This window comes from Sceloporus undulatus, chromosome 1, assembly GCF_019175285.1.
Source record: "Sceloporus undulatus isolate JIND9_A2432 ecotype Alabama chromosome 1, SceUnd_v1.1, whole genome shotgun sequence".
Lineage (NCBI taxonomy): Eukaryota > Metazoa > Chordata > Lepidosauria > Squamata > Phrynosomatidae > Sceloporus > Sceloporus undulatus.
This window is the reverse complement of record NC_056522.1, coordinates 102,191,645-102,215,351: the sequence shown is the minus strand read 5'-3', so window position 1 is coordinate 102,215,351 and position 23,707 is coordinate 102,191,645. Positions and strand designations below refer to the sequence as shown.

The 23,707-nt window shown below is 40.0% G+C and overlaps 1 protein-coding gene across 1 annotated transcript in view; it reads left to right on the top strand.

The window, feature by feature from the left end:
- Nucleotides 1-23,707, top strand: part of CLVS2 (clavesin 2) — a 68,576-nt gene that overhangs the window by 33,365 nt on the left and 11,504 nt on the right. The window contains exon 3 of the mRNA XM_042443994.1: nt 20,107-20,217. Coding sequence (XP_042299928.1) covers nt 20,107-20,217 — 111 coding nt within the window. The remainder of the gene's footprint in view (nt 1-20,106; nt 20,218-23,707) is intronic.

The following is a 23,707-nucleotide window of genomic DNA, read 5'->3' as shown; positions in this document are numbered from 1 at the left end:
ATGATAAACACAAAACAAACAAACAAACAAAACCAGAGCATTCCCCCATCCATGCATCATCTTTGTTTGGAGACGGACCTCATTGCTTTCCTGCCTCAGATGCTTTTTAGAAATATCATTCATGGATGGAAGATGATATGCTCATACATAATTGTAGGCCAGAAAAAGGAAAGCCAAATTCACATACTTGTTTTGAAGAAAAATATTATTGTCATCATCTTGTACATGATAGTACGCAAGAAAGGGGAAAGCCAGATTTACACATTCGTTTTGAGGAAAGATAGAGATATCATCATCATTGCTGCTGCTGCTGCTACTACTACTATTGTTATTACTAGGGATCAAGAAGGCGATTCGATGTATCAGTGCAGTAATTCCCAAACTATGCGACACAAAGGGATGTTAACTGTACTTTGAAAAATGAATTTAACTGTTTATTTTGCTCACCGTGAGCCCTAGATATCCACAAACAGAATATTTTTCAGTGGCCCTCAGTTCAGGAAAACAGGTAAACACTGTAAACACAGCAGTCATCAGCTGTGCTATGATAAAAATATGTACCCTTTCTTCCCCTTTATATCAAGCATCTAACAAATCTGAACTCATAGGGTCATGGCTTGGTAACTATGTCATTGCCCAGCTGAGAAACTCCATTCCTCTAGATGACCCCCTAAATCCAAACCTCAGTTTCTGCTGGAATCAGTGGATGGCCTATTTAATCTAATCTATCATTAAATGTCTAGGGCAGGGGTGAGAATAATGTAATCATCCCGAAGTGTTTTAGTTGAACGGCAGCTCCCAGCACTCCTCACCATTGGTTTCTGGAAAATGTAGTTCAGTAACATCTGGAGGGCTCCACAGTTCCCATCCCTGGTATAGGAGAAAGTAAGATGACGTTTCAGAGACAGATTGATGTTTAGTATGTCCTTTGTTTTCATGCCATTTATTGTATTTTAAAAGACTTGCCTATTACAAATATGCAGGTAATAAATGGAAAGGGAGCAGTCTTGTTCCTCACAGTCCATAAGCATTTGCCTCTCACTTAAGCATTTAAGATCTGTGTTTATTCTCCTGTACCACAACTGAATGCATGTTTGCATACTTACTGATCAAGGCTCACCATGGCAACTGTCAAATAAGTGCGGAACTGCTTAGCATCCAAGTGAATGTAAACCTACAGAGCTAACTGACAATATTTTCAGCATTACTCTCTGGCATAATTTGCATTACAACTCAACATTACCTAAAACCAGAATTATGTTGGCTTGGATGATAGCCTTTAATGTCATCAGCATGTTCTTCATGCCTTTACGGACAGGAGATGTGTCTCAGGAGGGGGAGAGGCAATATGTATGAATTGTTCATAGAAAAAAATTGATGATGATCACTTGACTTTTCATTTATCAGGCTTGGAAAGAAAAGGGAGTTCATGAGCATCCATCTGCTTGATGCTAGGTGGTCATTTGGGCAAAGGTGCAACAACAGTCTTCATAATTATGCATATCAGTATCCAGAAAGTAAAATCAGCTGAGGGTGAACTTAATCATACAAAGAATAGAGTTCATTTTCTTAATGACAACAATTCTGTTCTTCTCAACATAGTGGCTGGACATGTACATTGTTGCAGTCTGACTTCATGTTGTGTCTAAACCCATCCCCATGAGACATATGGAATGAGAATTATAGAGTGCTAGCCAGCCATGAGCCACAATTGAAAATTAGAGTTAATTGTTGGCTAAAAAACTCTGGTTATTTAAACAAGAGAGTGAGAACTTCAATTTATTGGTCTACATTCTGAGAATTCTCCAGCCAGCTGGGCAAGTGATTCTGATAATTTAAAAAAGGTATCTTTTTCAGGCTCTGCTCTGGTTTAAACTGTTTCTTTGTATTACATTTGAATCTGGAACCATGATTTACTCTTGAATTGTTTTGCATACCAAAACAGGGCCTGAAAAAATGGAGTGGAACAGGAGCAGAACAGAAATAGGAGTGGTAAACTGGCTTATTATGTCACATGTAGGACAAATTCAAGGTTTAAGTAACAAAACATGCCTACCATGAATGGTGGATTATTGTGACATGCAAATATGGGTAGAAATGAAAATGCTAGATGCAAGGGAGGCCTGTTTTTACTTTGCACTCTGAGTAGCTCTTTTATACATTTGCTTCCTATCAGGCAAAAGTAATAATCTGTTGTGCTTCTGTCTGTTGCCATATAATATATATCAACAAGATCAATGTCTTCCTAAAATTATGAAGTGTTATTGCCACAAATTATATAAACAACAACTTTCCTATATTTCCTGTATATGAGGTCTTTCTGTATATGAAATTAAATGGAAAGTATTGATACCTACCCTGTTAGACAGTTGGATATGTTATGCTGGCTTTCATTAGTTTTTTTTAATTCATATTTTTTAAAATGCTGCCAAATAAGGTAATTATGATGATTTTCCCTTAAAAGTATATACAGTTGTCCTTGTTCTTTAAATAAATTATTCTGAAATGTGCATGCATTAAGTATCTTGCTATGAAGTGAATCTGGTGCACACATAGTGTGGTAAGGCAATGTGGTTGTTGCTTTTATCAGAAAGGAATGGGTGATGTTTTATCTTCCTAGCTAGCAACTGTATCCCAAATAGTCCTAGCAAAAAACAAAAATAAAAAAGGGATCATTATTGGAGAAATTTTAATCTAAAGTACAGAGGATAGCTGATAATAACAAACATAACAAAATGCAAGGTTGCATAGTCCAGGAATGGAAGCTGCTATGGAAGTCATTTTCTAATTCTCTCTCTCCCCAGTTCTCTTCATAGTCAATTATTGTTGTTAGCTAGTCCAAATTGTAGGATGATAGGGTAAGGTAGAAATAAATAAATATGCACAATCTCTTACCACTCCTCTTTAAAAATTGTGTGCCTTCAAGTCATTTCTGACTTATGGCAACCTTGAGGTGAACCTATCACAGAGTTTTCTTGGCAGGATTTCTTCAGAAGGGTGTTTGCCTTTACTCCCCTCTGAGGCTGAGAGTGGGTTTCCATAGCTGAGTGAGGATTTGAAACCTGGTCTCCAGAGTCATAGTCCAACACTCAAACCACTACACCGCTCTGGCCGTCCATACATATAATACAACATACACTGTTTTAATCTATACCTATTGTCTCAAAATGTTCAGTACACACATACAATGCATACATACATGCCCTGCTCTCTCTCACACCCACCCCATAATCTCATTTGGATATACGCACATACAGTACATAGACTGCATTGTCAAGATCCTTCTTCCACTAGAAGGGCTAGCCTTTTCATCATAATGAGTGAAGCAACTGCCTCAAACAGCAGATACCATGGGTGCGGGTGACTCTTACTGATTCCTCTTGCCCCATATCCTGCCTTCATCCGTACAGTGGCCTGCTGCTCTCAGTTGTGGCACAGGATGCTCATGCATTCCTATGGTCAGTGTAATATTAAAATTCAGTGGTAGTCCAGTCAGGATGACTCCATGCTTTATTGTTTTCCTCTGATATCCATTCACTTAGAAGCTTGGCTGTGAAAGACACAATACATTATTTTCCCTTCATAGAAATGAAGGATTTTCTTTTGCTTCCAGTCTTATTGTGGCAATAAAATGTCTCAGTATTTCTTTTATTGCTTCATGTAGGAGTGTAGCAGTGTGGAAAATCTTTATGTAGGTATAGCAGAAGAACTGTTTTATGTGGCCCACAGTATTTATTTATTAATATCTTGTGGCTGCACTCTAATTGTTCAGGTCTTAAAAGCTTCAGTTTTAAATGCCATGAAGTTTACTGCAGTCTCCTTTTTTGGCATATATGTATCATATAGTTTGTGTAAGAGTATATTAAGCTGTCACCATCCTTTGCTCAGTGACTGCTCTTTTGAAAAGCTGCATTGTTTTATATGGTTATATATCTGCATTTATTTTTGTGATCATAAACCCAAACTGAAAGAGCTTTGTCCCCAAGATAACTCTCCCCCACATCCAACAGAAACCCCAAGGTCTTAAATGTTCCCCCTTTCCAGCAACTATCAACCAACTTAATGTTCTCTCTGGGGACTTCTTGTGCAAATTATGGATAACGATGGAGGATAAATTATATTTTATGACAATTTTTTTGCTGTGCCAGTGGAGTCTTTTTACAACTACACTTTCTCTCACATAGGTGTTTTCTGGTAGCTGTGAATTTCCCACACAACTTACAGCAATAGCTATATTAAATCTGCATTAGCTTTATTAAAGGAAATGCATTTCATGATTCTGCTTGTGTGTTAAATAAATCTTATGTCCCTGCCTTGTAATATCCATGATGAAACCTAAAGAAGTAAGACCAGATTGTGAAGTGGTTAAATGAAATCCAGATCTATCAGGGGATCTTCGGACTTTAGCCTCTATATCAGTGATTTTCTTCTAAACTGTCAGTGCTACATCACTGGATTCAACATGGAAAGTCCATTTAAAATTCTCCATTTAGCAATAATATTTCTGCAACCGACATGCTATGAAAAGTGGCTAATGCTGATTCTTTGGATTTATTCTTATCTGGCCTTTGCCTGGATATGAGATGCAGGCAGCCATGATCATCTGGAAGGTTGTTTAATGATAGGAAATAAGTATAAGAAGTGTGGTGCTTTAGGTTCTTCTGGATCTGTTCACAGCCTCGACAGTCAATAGTGGGGCTCGGAGACATTATGTTATGATGAATCTGTTGTTGTTGCCTGTGGCAGATTCAGTTGTTTTTGCCCATGTGCTGTCACACAGCCTTTGGTTTTTGGAGTACCATAAGAACATAGGGTTCCTTTTAAATAAAAATTTACATGGGCTCAATGGCTAGACAGCTGTGGCAGTCATTTTTGAAGGGCTCCAATCCTCCAGCTAGCAGACTATAGCAAGTTTCAGCAAACTGCACCTATGGATGGGCAATAAGAGCTTAAGCTTAGTTAAATGAATGTTCAGCATCTAGAACAGTTCAGCGTGAGTTCATAGCTGCATTTTTAAAGGACTTCATTTCTGGACTATCTGCAGTGTCACTAGGAAGTGACTGAGGTTGTTGTTGTTGTTGTTGTTGTTGTGTGCCTTCAAATCATCTCCAACTTATGGCAAGCCTGAGGTGAACCTATCATAGCGTTTTCTTGGCAAGTTTCTTCAGAGGGTTTTTCCATTGCCATCCTCTGACGTGGGTTTCAGTAGTCAAGCAGAGATCTGAACCCTGGTCTCCCAGTGTCCTGGTCCAGTGGTCAGATCACTACACAACTCTGACCTGATAGGAAATATTTTACTCTTACTATTATTTCTGGAACAAAACCTGCTGTTTGATTGCTAAGATGCAAGTGCTCCCTTCGATTGCTATCTTCCTCTTTTCTCAATTTAAGTTGCGGTGCATATTTAAATGATAGGGAAGAGTGCTTTTGAATGACCGATGAACTGTAAGGTGTGCATTTTATAAATTATTTATCAGTCATTTAGTCAGTAGCTACTGGAACAGCTACTTATCTCTATGATTATGTATTTAAACAGTAGGCTATAAGCTGCTTTACAACAGCCATTAAAGCCTATCCAATCAATGGTATGTAAGATTGAGTATGTTTACTGGTTTAAAGCTGATAAACTTGTACATTTATTATCACTCTAATGGTATTGTGTGCATTTTTAATTAAGACATACATCTGCAGATAAGTTATAATTGCTGTTGAAATGTCTGTTATGCTGCCAGTACCTGGCATTTTTATTTAATCTATCAGAAACTCAACATGTAGCTGCAGTACACAGGTATATAAGATGCATACTACTTTCACTTCCTCTAAAATCATCCTATGGCTTCATCCTCTGGAATAACATCATCCCTCTAGTTTTGTGGCTTTGATTTTTATGGATTTGATTAATATGTTCTCTCTAGGAATCTCTAGGTCCTCCAACATGACTCTGTAGCCAACTTTTACCAGAATTTGCACTAGAGGACCTAGAAGTTCCTAATGAGAATAATTCTCTGGGCATTTGTAGGTCCTCCAGCACAATAATATGGTCAACTTCCATAGAGCTGTGTTGGAGGATCTAGAAATTGAAACATTTGTGTTCTCTCAGGTTAAAAAAATAGTGTTTTTTTAATTTGCATTTTCCCGCTTTCACAGGGGTCTTGTGTCCGTAACCCCAGCAATTTTTTGTAATTTTTTTTGCTGTGGTGGCTGCTGACTTCCATGTCAGTGGGAAGTGAATCTACCCCAGGTTTTAAGCTATGATTTAAAAGCACTCTCCAAAATGCTAAACCCTATACCCAAATACATTCAGCACCTTGGATAGGTACTTTAGCTCAACCTGGAATAGATTCACTGACATGGGAGATACCAGATGCCACCGATTTGTGGAAATTCTTCCTTTTGTTTGATAAATAGCTCTGCAGCTGTGCAACAGGGTAGTGGACTAGTGTTGTCTAATAGAGAATTTTAAGTAGCTCAGCAAATTACAGATCCTAGGATACTTTAAATAGAATCATGGGAGATAAAGTGAAATCCAGTTAGTATAACGATGTAGTGTAGATACAGTTTCAAAGTTGCAGGAGAGTTCTTGCAGGATCTCTAGGCTAGTGCAACACACTGCCACCAAACTGAGTGGTAACAGTACAAGGTATAGAAGGTGGAGCTAGCAAGAAAAGGAGAAACTGCCATAGATGGTGCATAAATATGGCAGACACCATGGTACCTGAAAAGATCTATATCAGTGACACTATGAATATGAAGGACACTGGTCAAATGGTAAAACCACACTTCTTTATAGACTAAGAGTTCATGTGGCCAAAGCATTCCTTTGTCATGTGTAACATAGATGTCATCTGCACACTCTTTTTATACTCTTTTTATACTGGAAATTTTAAAACCAGACTCTTCTACCTACAAGAACACAAATATCAATAAATTTATGATATAAATTCAAACAGGATCCCAACAAATCCAAGCAATGCTTGCTCTCTCCAGAGATCTCCAGGTGCTGAAGGTGCCTTACTCAGCATGGCCAGTAGGTGTGCTGGCTGGAGATCTGGAAACTCTATCAGAAAATAACTTTTCCAAACCCAGATCCAGATTGCAGCATGCCACAAACAGGAAATAGTTGAAAATAAATATGTCTGAAAAGGTAGCTGGCTGATCACAACTTTGGACAGCTACACCACAGTAGATTTCAATTTGATCTCTCTGAGCACCCCTAAGTAAGTCCAATATTCCTAACAACATTTTTCCCCAGTAGTACACAGGAATGGTTCTTGGAAGTGTAGAATATGAAAGAAAGGTTGCTTTGTGAAGCTGAAGAGGAAATTTAGGTAAGTTGAAGAAAATTGTTCAAGTTATAATCTGAGCAGAGTTTTGTATTACTTTTCCAAAGTGTGCAATCCAAAGCTATTAAGGGCATTTGAGCTTTCACAATTGAATTTTATAAGATGTGGGTTGTACCCTGAGAATGCTATGTGAATAGTGAACCTGTCACTGTTGTAGTTTTACATGTTTTATGAAACTGTAGTGTTACAGAGTCCTGTAAGTCAGCCTACTCTGGCCTGGTGCTCCCTGAAATGGGCCTGTTAGCATGGCCAGTGGCTAGGGAAGATGGAACATATAACCAAACACATCTGGAGATCACAAGATTGGTGAAAAATTGCATTGAATTGAAACACTAAGAATTAGTAGAATGCATTAAGAATAGTAGAATGAAAATACTGCCCTTATTATGGCACTGTACAATACATTTATTCTTTAATCTACTCCTTGAGGTGCCCCTATACCCTGTAGAATTTGTATTTGGTTTTTTTTATTATATCTTGATTAAATTTTCCAATAATATCTTCATCAGTACAAGTCACATAAGTGCAAACTTCAATAACACACAAGACATTTGATCTTCTTTCTCTTCTTTTTCTTCACTTCCTGCTTTAAAATAACTTATCTGTGTTGCCTATCACACTTCTATATGTTTCTTGCAATAAAGTTGTACAATCCCATCACTGAATTATCACATTTCCTTTTTTTATATACAAAGGGCTGTATGTCCATACATATTCTCCTAATTTTATCTAATAGTCCCTATAACTTTGATTTCCTTGAAAAATATTTCTTCTTCTGATTTATTCGCATATTATAGTTATACATAATATTAGATCAAGTTTTTATCCACACCCCATCTTTTCTCCCAATATGTCACTATCTGAATCCATTCCTTTTCTATTTTGTCTCTCTTCTTGTCCTCCAGAGTACATGAAAGTCTGTCCAACTTTCTAATCTCATTAAGTTTTAACAGACACTCATCTACCTGTAACTTCTCCTTTGATTTCCAATATTTTTCTATTAATATCCTAGCCAGTGTTATCATGTATAATTCTCCATAGCTTGTTCTCATCCTCTGCCTTCATGAAATGTGTCATATTCAGAAGGTACAATTCCGGTCTTTTCTTATATTTTATACCATAAATTTGCTGTATTATTCTGTGTATATCATCCCAAAACCTTTTTACCACATGTGGATCATCGTTCCTTTTTCTTTTTGGCAGTTCTAGCACCTATCTGTTTCTATTTTAAACATCTTTTTCATTCTGGCCTGGGTATAATAACACCTATTGCTAATTTTTAAAAAAAATTCCTTTAAATCCTGACATTTGGTGAAAGAGCTCCCCCCCCCCAGGCTTTCTCCCATGCTTCTAATGGGATTTCATGTCCTATATCCTTTGCCCAGTTTATCATGTATTGCTTTATTGGTTCTTTTTCTAACTCTCTATCTCTGAATAGTTTATAATATTTAGCTATTTTCTTATCTTCTTCTTTCATTATTAGTTCGTCAATTTCTGTTGGTTGTATCTCAATTCCCACCGTCTTCATGTCCTCATTAAATCTATATTTCATTTGATAGTAACTCTACCAATTTATTTCTTTTTTTTCCAGAAAAGATTTCATAGAAATTTCTTGTTTTTCATTTATTATTATTATTATTATTATTATTATTATTATTATTATTAATTTATTTAGAATTTGTATTTGATTGGTAGTATAGTAGCAACATATTTCCTATTCTCTGTGTCTGAAGAACAACCCAAATGTTTTTGAGTTAGATTAGTACTATGTGTGCTTGCTAGCAGAACATTCACTTACTAGGTTTATACAGTCAGACCTTCATATCCATGGGAGGATCCATTCTAGACCCCCGCACAGATACCAAAAAATTCAGGAACTCAAGTCTCATTGTCACTAATGATGGTGCAGTGTGTGTGCCCCCACTAGTGTGGCTGCACGCATGTGCCGCCATTGAGGACAACAGGGCTTCCTGTCCATGAATGCTTAAATCTGCAAATGGCAAGCCTGCAGATAAAAAGGTCCTGATGTATTTCATTATGTAAGTTGTATTATAATTTAAGTTTTTATATAGTAGTGTATAGCTTAGCTTAGTCATTAGTCAAAATTGAGATTGGTCAAGAAATTGTAAGACTGAGACTTGGAAGGAAAGAATTAGATAAGATCCTCAAGTATAAAGATGTATCTGTAAATAATGAAGTCAGAATCATTCATGCCATAGCTGGCCAATGAAGAAAGCTGACGGGAAGAAAATAAATGCATTTGAAATGTGGTGTTGGAGGAGATTTTTACAGATATCAGGGACTGCTAAAAGGACAAATTAACAGGTCCTGGAGCACATCAGGCCTGAACTCTCACTAGAAGATGAATAAACAGGCTGTCATGCTTTGGAGATATCATGAGATGATGTGACTCACTGGAAAATACAATAATGCTTGGTAAAATGTAAAGCCATAGGAAAAGATGAACACCACATTGTTGGTCAATTGACTCAGTCAAGGAAGCCAGAGCCTTCTTAACTTATGGTGGGTAGTTGATGACCAGGGCTCATAGAGATCTCTTCATAAATTTGGTGTAAACTGAAGTTGACTTGATGGCAACTAACAACAGAAATTAGTAATGTAACATGATAAAGGAAAAGAAGGGGAGTGATGAAGATTGGGAGGTGGAGAAAGTTTTAGAGGAAAGTATATGTTCATATTGGTGGTAATTAGTTGTGGGAATGAGAGGAAGGAGATGTTTGTTTGGAAAGATGAGAATCAAATGCAGAGATACAGCAGTGTTGAGAATCATGTGGCCCTCCAGATGGTATTGAATTTCAAGTCTCAGTATCATTGGCTGTGATGGCTAAAACTTTTGTGATCTGTAATCCAACAGCATTAGAAAACTTCTATGATTCTCACTACTGAGGTATAGACTGAGTTTTGTGGAGAGTAGAGGGGATGGGGAAAGGAGAGAGGGAGAGAGATAGTGAGATAAGATTGTGTTGATGTGATTAAGATTTACACTGATAGTATTATATTGATGAGAAGGGATGACTGTAACTATATAAATGTTAATGTGCTGGAAGATGGTAATGTGTGCCATTTATTATATTTTAATATATAACATAAGTTGTATTCGTTAACATTATATTTTTTATTTAACATATTCATGCCCACCACCTGGTCAGCAGTAATCATGAATACAACTGGAAAGCCCAGATGAATAGCCCTCACACAGAGACAACGGTGGAAATGGGTCTTGTAAAGATCCTAGTGAGATAGTCTGAATACCCTGATGGTACTAAATCCCAACCGATCTTGGAAACTAAGGAGGTCAGGCCTGGCCAGCACTTAAAAGGAAAACTACCAGGGAGTATCAGGTGCTATATTCAGAAGAAGGCAGTGGTAAACAGAAGAAGGTTATTCCTTGTCTAAGAAAATGCTGTGAAATTCTTGGGGTCATCATAATTTGACAGACAACTTGAAGGCAGATACTGCTACTGTACTGCTAAAGATCCTGGTGGCTGCTGTACCCCGGGAAGGGGTTTATTTTGTCACTGCATAGGGTCAAGGGGATGCCTAAGGCAGTGGAATCACTTGAGATGATTTACAAAGTGGTCTGTGCAGAATTGCTACTGTTAATGGAATGTCTGTTTTTGAAGCAGACCAGAAATATTATTTGTGGTCCTTATTCTGTCTCTTTGAATTTAAGTTAGTAGATGACTGATAATAAATAGAAAATAGAACATGTCTACTTGCTCAAGTCTTAATAATTTGGGGCAGGAAAAAGAAATCTCTTCCTTTTAATTCTCCCCACCCTTTTCATAAAGCAGACAGCTCCAGCCACTGTTGCCCTAGGTTCAATACTTTTCAGTCTGGCCTGGGATCTTCCTTCCTCCCAAATCTGCCTGCCACCCCGTTTGACCTTGCACCTGTTATTGACTAATTTTAGTGTTTGATTGCTGGTTCTTTTTTGTCAGTGTGGAGGTGCAAAAAAGACTTTGGGTGACATATTCCCCAGACTGTCTTAGCACCTGCATCATCTGTCAATGGCAGATCGGCATGAGCAGCGTCAATTTGCATCAAGGCAGAGCAACTGTGATTGTGTTTCTGCTTGTCATACAGCTTGCTGATGGAGGCAGCCTGCAGCTGGTGAAAATATGCCTCTTTTCTCAAAGGGGATGGCTCTTGACTGTTCAGTGAAAAAGCATGGCAATTCTCATTCTGGGGATTAAAGCTGCATCTTCTGAGAATGCTGATAGTGAATTTAAATGGAATGTGTGCTGGCAGATTGCTTTAAGGAGCACTTTGTTGTAATTTTTCTTCTTTTGTTACACATTCGGGTCCTGATCCTGTTCTAGAAATGCTATTTATTTTAAAGTATTCTTATGTTTCCTTTCTGCCACATATAGCATCCCTGGTGGCTTAGAGTTTCATTAAAAACAGATCAATGTTATGACACACATTTTTTAAAAAATACACCGAATGAAACAACTAAAATGGCAGATATCCAGAAGATCATAGATGCATCACAAAAGAATTTGGAAGTAGTAGTTTTAAAGCAGTACCATTAATGGAAAAGGAGGGGGAGGAAAACCACCAAAATCATTAAAAATTAGTCATAAATAACTGCTGTGAGATTTGGAGGTGGGAGTGTACATCTGTCTCTGTGTTCATCAGAGGAGGCATTTCAGTCAAGTTCAGTGGGACTGATGAGCATCACATTGTACATGCACATGTGTATTTATTTGTACCTTGACTAAACAGGCAGAAGGTTGCTCCTTTGTGCAAATCTAAGCAAGAAGTAGAAAAGTACTGTTCATCAGATTTGGGTCAAAAGTACAAAATGTACCGTATTGTCAGATTTAGGTAGGGTTGCCATAACCCAGCTGCACCCGTGAATTTCCCGATTTTGGGGGCCCCGGGCCCCTCCCGGCACAGGTGCAGCCCAAAAACCGGGACCCCCCGGTTGCAGCTGAGTTGCTGCGGCCTGCAGGGCCTCGCTGCCCTCTTCCTCCTCCTCGGGGAGGCGGGGAGGAAGAGGAGGGCAGCGAGGCCTGCCTGGGGCGGAGGAAGCGCCTCCCCGCGTGCCCGCACCACCCTCCTCCTCCGCCCCCTCGCCCCCAGGTTTTGCGCCCACCCGCATGGAGGAGGCAAAGACGGACGGAGCCAGCGCCTCTTGCGCGCGGGGAGGAGGAGAAGAGGGGGCGGAGGAGGTGGGGGAAGGTGGTGCGCCCGTGTGCAAGAGGCGCTGGCTCCGTCCGCCTTTGCCTCCCCGCGTGGCTGCGCCACTCACCTCCTCCTCCTCCGCCCCCTATTCCCCAGGCCACACGGCTGCGTGGAGGAGGCGAAGCTGGAGGCGGTTTGCCTCCTGCGTGCAGCCATGTGCCACCCTCCCTGCTGTGCACCCAACCGCTTGCCACCCTCCTCCTCCGCCCCATCTGCCCCAGCCCCCAGGCGAATGGAGGAGGGGGAGAAGGAGAAGGAGGAGGAGGAGGGGGAGGAAAAGGAGGAGGGGAAGGAGGTGGTGAGTGAGTGGCCAGAGAGGCCTCAAGGTGAGTTTTTTGGGGGTGCTTTTAATGCTAACAAGTCTCCCTTACTTTGACAGTGATAGTGTGGTGGTGATGATGATGATGAAGATGATATGAGTGGGTCAGCTTGAGAGGCATGCATGCACTGTTTCAGAAGCCGAGAGAGTGTGACTTTCCAAAGTGCCTTTTCTGTGTGGTTTTGGTTCTGAGGCAAGGCCAATGTAAATTGCTGTGATTTTTACAAACTCATGCGCAGTCAAGAAAAACCAAAGTCCCATGACACACACTTCTGAGAAGTACACTTGGTGCAAGAACGGTGAAACCACCTTGACATGTTCAATATGCATAGCCATGTTAAACCATGCTAAGTGTTAAACCCAAGGGGTTTGGTTATGGAATAAGCCTCTGATGCAAGAGTCCATGTTTAGTAAAGCCATGTGAAATGCCCAAATGTGCTGTTGTGTGTGTTTTGGAACGGAGGTCGGGGGTGTTTTGCCAGAAAGGGAAGTCCATTTCTGCCATCTGTCTAGAAATAATGCCCAAATGTCCTCCATTTTGATCATGCCTAAGAAACAGGCATTTATATTAACATTAAAAAAAAAATCAATTTTTTCACATGTCCTCCATGTTTTAAAAATGTATCCTACATTAGAAAAATTTGTCCTACATTTGTCCCAATTTGGAGGTCCTGACTTATGGCAACCCTAGATTTAGGCCAAAAGTACAAATAGATGTCTGGTGGCTTCCAGCTGAAATTATCAATGAACAAAGATCGTTGAAAGGAATTGTCAGCTCTGAGATATCCAGACATGAGCCTCCTGATTTGTGGAGGGCTGCAATGACGCTAGATGAAGTTCATCTGCATATGTTGGGTATATATAATGGACATGAATTATGCATAAGGCAGTTGATGACAATTGCAGTTGATGGGTTATCAGTATTTACATTTAGTCCTGTGCATTTTTACTCTAAAGTGACCTGATTTTAGTGGCACTTGCATGCAGCCTTATTTTACAGTCTCCAGCTTGTGGGCCAGATCCAGCCCACTGAATCTCCTCATCCAGCTCCGCCCCCAGTTCAGCAATGAGCTCTTCCTCATTTCTGAAATACTTGTTCATGAAATACCCAAGGAGAGTATTGGTTCCTGAAGTATTCATTTCTCATGCCTGAAATACCTATGGAGAGAACAAATCAAGATTTATTATGGGCCATTTGCACAAGATGCTTGGAGCATCATTAAGTGTCCACAAAGATTCTACTTTACTTGAAGGGCAAGGAGCAAGTGAAGCCAATTGAGTCAGGTACTTTAAGATGCCTGAACCTATGGCTTTTGAAGGAGCAGCTCCTTCTTTATTGCTGTACAACTTTTGTGAAAGATTTATTTTATTTATATGTCACCTTTCTTCCAGAACAGGACCCAAGGTGGCTCTCAAAGATAGTACATTTAAAAACCTTAATAATAAAAACAATAAAAATCTGCACATTAAAAATGGAAAATCATTTTAAAACATACAGAAGTAGTTATAAATAAATAAAACATATGACTTCTGATGCTCGCACATTAAAAATCTGCTGAAACAAAAATTTATTTCTGTTTTGGTGAAAGAAAGCATGGAAAGGGGCATGTGGTGGTGGTGGTTGGTTGTGTGTATACAAATGAGTTGGGAGAGTAGAAGTGGATCTACCCATTTGGGATGCAAACCTCAGACCCTGTTGCCTGCCATATATCACCCAATATGCTTTTCTCGGTGAGGGAATCCAGTGCTTCCCTCAAGACAAAAAGGTTCCTTTTTCTGAATTTTCAGCGTACTTATTGATCCAAAATTGTCACTCAAGAGCAAAGGCCCCCTATGGATCCAAGCATCTTTTATCAGTTTTGACTGGTTCACCAGCTATAGCCTTTCTTATGCAGACCCAAAAAACTTGTTGACTTATCCACGGATCGATCTAAGTATTGTACTACAACTCTTACATATATAAAAAGGAATCATCCCCTGTTGAAAAGCAAGAGAGTCGTCTGCCCTGGAAGCACTGACTTCTATTCTCTCATCAATCCAGCTTTTAGTATGAGTACAAAGAGTTTTGCCTTCTGGAATTTTGTAAATTCTTTGGCATTGTTTTCCTTTGCTTCATCCTTTACATCCTTTGTTACATGGCCCTAGATTTTACCCTTGATTTATTCACGGGCCATATCAAAATCCATAATTTTGGCTTTAAAACCTGCCCTCGACTTATACGTGAGGTCGACTCATAGTTGAGTATATAGGGTATGAAGAAGATTCAGCACACGTGGGGCTGAGCACCTGGATTATGCCTGCATGCAAAGTTATCTTGCAGTACCTTTGAGATTAACTGAAAGATAGACATTGGGGTAACGCATGACGTTTCGTAGAGTTGAGCCTACTTTCTCAGATGCATGTGATAGAGTGGAGAGTTGGATAATTTCAGTGTGGTGTAGTGGTTTGAGTGTTGAACTATAACTCTGGAGACCAGGGTTTGAATCCTAGCTTTTCCATGTAAACCCACTGGGTGACATTGGGTAAGTCACTGTCTCTCAGCTTCACAGGAGGCAACCCCCCTGTAAAGAAACATGCCTTAGAGTCACTATACATTGGAAACAACTTGAAGGCACACAACAACAACAACAACAACAACAACAACAACAATTCCTTCTCTGTCCATAGTCACAGACAAACTGTTTTAATTTCCTAGACATCCAACAGAGAACTTTGGGTGGCCTATCTAATACTCAGTCTGCGACATTCTAACAAACCTAGACCAGATCAAGGAATGGATCTGCTGTAATCACTACAGCATGAGGTTCAACTTCCTGTGCAGCAGAACTTTCTTCCACTCTTCTCCCCATTGCAGTCCTCTGCACCACTCCCAAACTGGCTGTTCAAACTACATATTACTGATAATATAGTTGGAGAGTTGTTACAGATACAGATTATAAAGCTAGAAGAGATGGAGGAGAGGTGTGTACAAAGGAAGTTGTATATGTAGGAGTGAATAAAATCTGACGGATAGATTGACCTTACTAACATGATGGATCCAGGAGAGAGGAAAACTCAAACAGGTAACATTTCCAAAATTTATTTTCTTTACAGAGGTGAGGACTTGAAACTTGAATATTAGTGTTAAAGATGACATTCCAGAGACTTATTAGAACTGTTAGACCTTCCTCATCCCCAGGCTCTGTGAGCTTCCTGCTAGTGCAGCAAAGTCAATTACTATTTGCAAAATTGGTTTGCCAAGCTGAATTTTTCCATTCTTTCATGTTTCTTTAATAGCTGCCTATGGAGAAACAACCAAAGCCAATTTAGAAAGCAACTCAGTAGAGAAACATTATCCTTAAATTTCCCATGCAAAATCTCTCTGTATGCAGGTTGGATGGTGTTTCATAAATATTCTACAATCATATTTAAGAGTATGGAATGCAATTTCAAATTTATGACGTATGGTGAATAAGGACTGCATGTTAACAGTATAGTTCCCTCTTTAGTTATCTAAAACAGAACAAAAAAGCAAATGTTCAAGCAAATGTGGAAACATTTGAGAGAAGAATGGGGCACATAGTAGTAAGAATAATAATGTTATACCCCCAGATTGGGACTGAAACAAGCTTACAAATGAAAATGATTACAGTACAGGTAAAAGCATACACAGAGTCAACACTGTAGTGCAATTAAACTATTAACAATATTAGAACAGATTTATACTAATAGAAAGCAGGTAAAACAATAGAGTTTAGAACAATATCACACCCTCTTAAAAGTTCTTTTCTTAAAAAACACTGCATTGATTTATTAAAACTTCCCCATACCATTAACAAAGATTCCTAGCAATTATTTTTATATATTAAAGTCACATGAATGTAAATTTGATTATACAAAAGATGAAAATATTTTGTGAAGGCAAATTCCAATCTAGACTGGCGATATGTCAACCAATGCCTAACAGACAAAAATGCCATCTTTTTATTAGAGTTCCTAAAGTAGAGCTTACTGCCAGGAAATAGGGCATTTCAGTATTGCCATCTGGGCATTCCATTCTTTAGACGTTATCTCAAAAATGTATTTTGCTTTGAAGTCTGAAATATCAAATGACTGCAATTTCGCATTGAGAATTCAGCCGATACACACAAAATGCTTTTAGTGTGATGCTGCTGATAGGATGTTGGATATGGAGAGAAGCCGATACACACAAAATGCTTTCAGTGTGATGCTGCTGATAAGATGTTGGATATGGAGAGAAGCCGATACACACAAAATGCTTTTAGTGTGATGCTGCTGATAGGATGTTGGATATGGAGAGAAGAGTTATCTGCATCTAAATTTCTTCTCAGCCACCTTTCTGAAAATCTCACAGCCAAGCTAGAGCTTGGAAAGTGGCTACTTAAACTGTATCTGCACTGCAGAAATAATCCACTTTGATACCACTTAAACTGCCATGGCTCACTGCTATGGAATTCTGAAAACTGTAATTTTGTGAGACATTTAGCCTGCTCTTTCAGAGAGCTCTGGTGCCACAACAAACTATAACTCTTAGTATTCCATAGCATTTAGCCATGGTAAAGTGGTATCAAACTGGATTATTTCTGCAGTGCAGATGCAACCATAGTTACAGCAGGTATGAGGAACCTCAAGCGAAGATGTGTGTGAATTTGACCATCGTGGTTCTTGGTTTGACTTCCTGAGATATCAGTGCTTTTCTCAGCATTTGTATGGGTTTCCCCCATTCTTAAAAGTCGGAATGCCTCCTTGAAGACTTTTGTTACCAAGAGCTTTACATTAAGATCACCCTATATGAACCCATCCACATTTTGAGATCTTCTAGGGAAGTCCTCTCTCTATCCCACTAACTTCAAAGGTACATCTGTTCGGAGAGAGCTTTCTTGGTGGCTTTTCTCAGGCTCTGGAACTCTTTCCTAGATAGGTTAGCCTGGCACTCTCCTTGCTTGCCTTCCATAGGACAGTGAAGACCTTTTTATTTCAGTGGGATTTTGAGGACTAACTGCTCAGGAGGAAAAAAACTTTTATGTGCTGTGTTCTTTATATTTGTTGATCTTCATTTTGATGATTAGACTTTGAACTGCTTTTTAGTTTAGTTAGACTTTGAAGTTTTGTATGAGCTACATTTTTAGCTGCATATGTTTTATATTTTATATAATTATACAATTTCAATAACTGCTACTACTCTCGTATTTTTTTATATTTATTAAGTTTTTATTCAATATATAAAAAATGCAAATTTACAACACATCAAAGAGATAGAGGAAAAAGGAAAAGAGGGAAAGAAAGAAAAAAGAAAAAACAGTGAAAAGAAAACAGAAGACATAATATTGAATTACAAACAGTTGACGTACAGACTACAAGACATAAGACAAATTAAAATCGATTTCCTGAAACCTATTACATACATCCTTCAGTTGATATATCTTTCCTTAATTATCTAATTCCATATAACCTACTATGTAATTTATTAACATTACTAACTTACATCATAATATCAAAAAATAGGAAATTAAAGCCATGAAATATTTCTAGGAGATCCATTATAGAAATAGAATAATATTAAATTTGAGCATATAAGAGAAGCATTATTATTTTTTTGGCCTTTTTTGCCCTTGGCTCTACCCACCACTAGCATGTGTGAAACTGAGAACTTGTCTGAAGGAGGTTGTGACCCTTGAGAATCTGTTATACCTTTGTGCATCCCAAAATTAGTTAATTGGTGACCTTGGGCAAGTCACACTCTCTCAGGCTCAGGGGATGGCAAAACCAACCCTCACAATATAATTTGCCAAGAAACCCCCATGATAGTTTCACCTTTGGGCTGCTGTAAGTTGGAAGTGACTTGAAGCCCTTCATGGCCTGGGCCCAACCTATTTAAGGAATCGCCTTCTTCTGTATAATCCACCCCGTGCACTCAGATCCTCAGGGAGGAATTTGTTGCAGTCTGCAAAGACCAGATTGACTGCGACCTCCCAGAGGACTTTTTCCACGATCGCTTATGGATCGCCTGCTGGATGAGATCCATCAAATTACCAACATTGATAGCTTTAAGAAAGCTGTCAAGATGTACCTCTTCCAGCAGGCCTTCCCGGAATAGCACCTGGCCATGTAAAGATCCCCCCACAAACATATATGTGTGATGACTCTGTCCACTATTGTTCTATTGTTTTTAGATTTTATTCTTTGTAATTTTAATCGCTAGAACTGTTTAATCCTTTTTTAAGGGTGGGAATTGTGTATATTATTGTATCATTTTAATGTTGTATGCCACTTAGTGTCGAAACAAAAAAGCGGGATATAAATAAAAGTTTTATTATTTATTTATTTATTTATTTAAGGCACTCAACAATAACAAAATAAATGTTATAGTTACAAATGTGAAGTCGGCCCTTCACATTTGCAGGCTTGGCATTTGTGAATTGATATTCGCAACTGGAAGGTGCAGGGGAGCCTACGTGTGAGCCCCTCCCATGTCCTTCTCTGATTCTAACTAGAGCTGTCCCAGACATCAAAAGAGGAGGTAGAAGGGGCTTGCCTTATTCTCGAATTTTCCACATTCACGGGGGTCTTGTTCCCCTAACCCCCACAAATGTAGAGGGGTGGCTAGCTGTATTCCCAGTTTAACGAACAATCACCAGAATTCTACCAACCACTAATGAATGGTATGAAATGGATCTAAGAAGTGAACCACACCACTGTACCTGAAAGTAACTAAAACAGAATTATATTGCTAAAGAGTGACATTGTCCCTCTTTCTAGTACAAAGTAATGCTATGTAGTTCTTGTTGTGTGCCTTCAAATCATTTCTGACTTAGGGCTTCCTAAGGTTACCCTGTCATGGGATTTTCTTGGCAGGATTTGTTCAGAGTTTGCTTTGCTTGCCTCTGAGGCTGAGAGAATGTGACTTGCCCAAGGTCACCTGGTGAGTTTCCATAGCTGAGCAGGGTTTCAACCCTGGTCTCTAGAGACGTAGTCCCACTCAAACCACTACACCATCCTGACTTGCTATGTTATACTTTAATTATTTTAAAAGGGGGGAAGATTAAATGTACGTAAATAATTGTTTCTAAATATTTACTTCCAAGCTCTGAGATTGAAAATTTATATAAGGTTGTCATATTGTTAAAGTGGGTTGGAAATTCTATACATCTTGCACTCAGAAAGTCAAGCAAATGACAAATGGCCTTCATAAAACAAGTCCACTAATGTATTTGTTTTGACATTCTCTTTTAGGACAGTTTTCCAGCTCGGTTTGGAGGAATTCATTTTGTTAATCAACCATGGTACATCCACGCTCTCTACACAGTTATAAGACCCTTTTTAAAGGAAAAGACAAGGAAAAGGGTATTTTTTTCCTTTTTGTTCCACCTTCCATGATTTTGCAAATGTGTCATTTGGGTTTGATCACTTGCATGGAAAAATGAGAAGCATTATATGCTTGTCAAGCTTTGTATAATAAATAACATTTTACTTTGAAAGACATAGTTGTCCTCAAAGTGCAAGCTTACTTTGTCAAGCAAGATTCTATACCTTTGGGGAAAGCTTATGATCTTCCATTCAGATGCGTCATGGTCTTCAAGCTCTTAAGATGTTCTACAGATTTATAATAATGTTATTTTAAAATATGTACTCCATATAAAACATAAAACATTGACAATAGTTTTTAGAATGCAGATTATAATGCAACAGAGGTTAAACAGAAGCATCTTTCAGCAACTGTTCCATGATGAGCAGACACCAGTCCTAGTTTTAAAAGCTGTGCTGTGCTTTAAAGAGATTTCTAAAACCAGTTCAGATGTAAAAACTGGGTCAGCTTGAACGAGGCTGAACAGAAATGAGAGAAGAAGGAAGCTATTGGTTGTGTTGGATACAGGCTGTTAACTTGTTCTTGGAAGTAAGCTGCAGAATAACTCCATTGCTGCAAGTGAAGCAATGGAGTAATATGCTCCTAGCATGAACTTTGTCAATATTTAGATTCTCATGTTCTGTACCAGTTGATAACTTCCAGAAGTCATCAAATGCATATCTATGTGGGGCTTAGCACAGTGTACTAATTGAGACCATAAAGTATGAATTCCTCTATTGAATTTACATTAGACAAAAATGAGATTACTAAATTTCTGTACTTCAGTGAGAACCCCATAGAGACATAAGTAGATATCTTTACCAGTTGGAAGAAGAATGGTGGTTGGATTCTTGTGTGCTGAACATAACAACATTTATGTCTTGGTTCACTGCCCCTGTTCTTCATCCAGCATGCCCAAGTGTTTGGCATAGACACTGATCACACTGTGAAAAGGTGTGCTAGTAGGCCAGTCTTCACATGCATGCTCTCTCTCTCTCTCTCTCTCTCTCTCTCACACACACACACACACACACACACACATGTCTGCACAAATAGACATCTATTTTCCATTTACAAATACTGCCTGCAGCAACATATTTATAGGCTGTTCATGAAAATCAGGGCCGGCTCGTCCATATAGGAGAGCTAGGCAGCTTCCTAGGGCGCCAAACTGTAGGGGGTGCCAGAGAGAAAGAGTGGCTGGAGCAAGCAGGCAAGCAGAGTAGCCAGCAGCCAGTAGCGCTGCGAGTAGCAGGGAGAGAGAGCTGCTTGCTGAAGCTGGAAAGGGGGAAGAGGTTTGCTGCCCTCTGCAACTCCTAGGCTGCATCCACACTGGAGAATTAACCCGGTTTGGCACTGCTTTAACTCTTTCTGGCTCAAGGCTATGCAGTCCAGAGCGCCTCCCTTCTTCCTTCCCTCCCTATATCTTCTTTCTTTCCCCTTCTTTCTTTCCTTCTCTCCTTTTCCTCCCTCCCTCCCTCCTTCACTCCCTCCCTCTCCTTTCCTTCTTTTCTTCCTTCTTTCCTACCTTCCCTCTTCCTTCCTTCTTTCCGTCCTTCCTTCCCTCCCTCCCTCCTTCCTTCCCTCCCTCCCTCCCTCCCTCCCTCTCCTTTCCTTCTTTTCTTCCTTCTTTCCTACCTTCCCTCTCCCTCCCTCCCTCCCTCCCTCCCTTTCTTGCCAAAAGAAAGACTTTCAGGGAAGGCTTGCCATGGCCTTACCCTGAGGCTGAGAGAGTGTGACTCCCCCAAAGTTACCCAGTGGGTTTCCATTGCCCCATTTCTCCCTCCCCCCCATAACTCCTTCCCAGACTTTGGCCCTATTCCTTCCCTAGCCACCCACTTTTGCCTCCCTTCCCACTCACTCACCCTTTTCTCTGATTCCCAGACCCCCTTGTTGTTGTTGTTGTTGTTTGTTGTTGTGTGTCTTCAAGTCCTTTCTGCCTCCTGGCCACCCTCTCATGGGGTTTCCTTGGCAAGGTTTGTTCAGAGGAGGCTCACCATGGCCTTCCTCTGAGGCTGAGAGAGTGTGATGCCCCAGTCAGTGGGTTTTCATGGCCGAGCTGGGATTTGAACCCAGAGTCATAGTCCAATGCTCAAACAACTAGTCCACACTGACTCCAAGAATACATTTTAAAAGCTTGGTCTTCTTCCCAAATGTCTTCACCGCAAAGGAAGGCACCACAAAATGGAAGACATTAAAGAAAAAGGGAGGACAGGACTCAAGAAAAGCTCCAAACACTCCTAGAAATGTAAATGCATGCTTCTTAGTTATGGTTGGAATGGAGGACATGTCCAGAAAGAGGTGGAGGTCTGCCCTGCCTTGAGGCAAACCTACCATGGGGGTTTCTTGGCAATATGAGTTCAGAGAAGCTTTGCCACGGTCTTCCTCTGAGGCTGAGAGAATGTGGCTTGCCCATTCTTGGTGGTTGTGCCTACTGTGTGTCTTTTCTTTCTCACCCTGGAGCCATCCCCATCCTTTTTTCATGGGCTGCATCTACACTGCAGAAATAATGCAATTTGACACCACTTTAACTGCCCTGGCTCCATGCCATGGAATCCTGGGATTTGGATTTTCGAAGGAGAATTTGCCTTCTCAGTCAGAGAGCAGTGGAGCCACAACAAACTACAAATCCCAGGGCTCCATAGCATGGAACCAGCAAGATGACCAGATAGCAGTCCGGCCAGAGAGAGGAGAAGGAGAGGAGCTGCTTGGCAGCCATTTTGAGACCGTGTGCTTGAGACCGTGTGCTCATTGCTGAAGGGGAGGAGCTTCTGTGAGTCACATCTGTGAGTCACAAGGGGGCGGAGCTAGCAGACTAGAATTTTAGTAGTTCTTTAACTCAACAACTCTGCTCAAGTGGCATCAGGTTAGAATCAGATATTGAAACAGAACCTTCCCTTTAAGTGTAACATAACAGCCAGTACATTCCTTTAAAGGAGTATTCCCAGTAGATTGACCGTTATATTCATTACTAAAGACTTTGCAGTATGGACAACGAGGGATCTGCTGCAGTCACCTGCAACTCTTGTGGGATGTTTCTCTTCTTGCCTACAGAAGTGGACAACTTCACATGCACCAAGTGCAAGTTGGTAGCACTCTTGGAGGAGAAAGTGCAGCAGCTGGAGGCCAGAGTAGCTACACTTCAAAATATTAGGGAACAAGAGGATTTCCTGGACACAATAGAACTAACCATCTTGGATGAGTACCACGCAGAGGAAGATGCTAGGGTGGAAGAGGTCACTTGCCGAACAGAGGAGGCAGACAGCTGGAGGAATGTCACAAAGAGAAGTAAGCCAAGAAGGAATTGTTCGGGGAGTTTGCAGCTAGAGAATCGATTTGAAGCTCTTTCCCTTATCAAGGAGGATGAAGAAGAGCAGCATGGACAGACTTCAGGGACAGAGCAGGGGAGCCTGAGAGTCCCACCCGAGGGAACAGTCGCTGCTAAGCCTCGGAGGAGGCGTGTGGTCGTAGTGGGGGACTCCTTGCTGA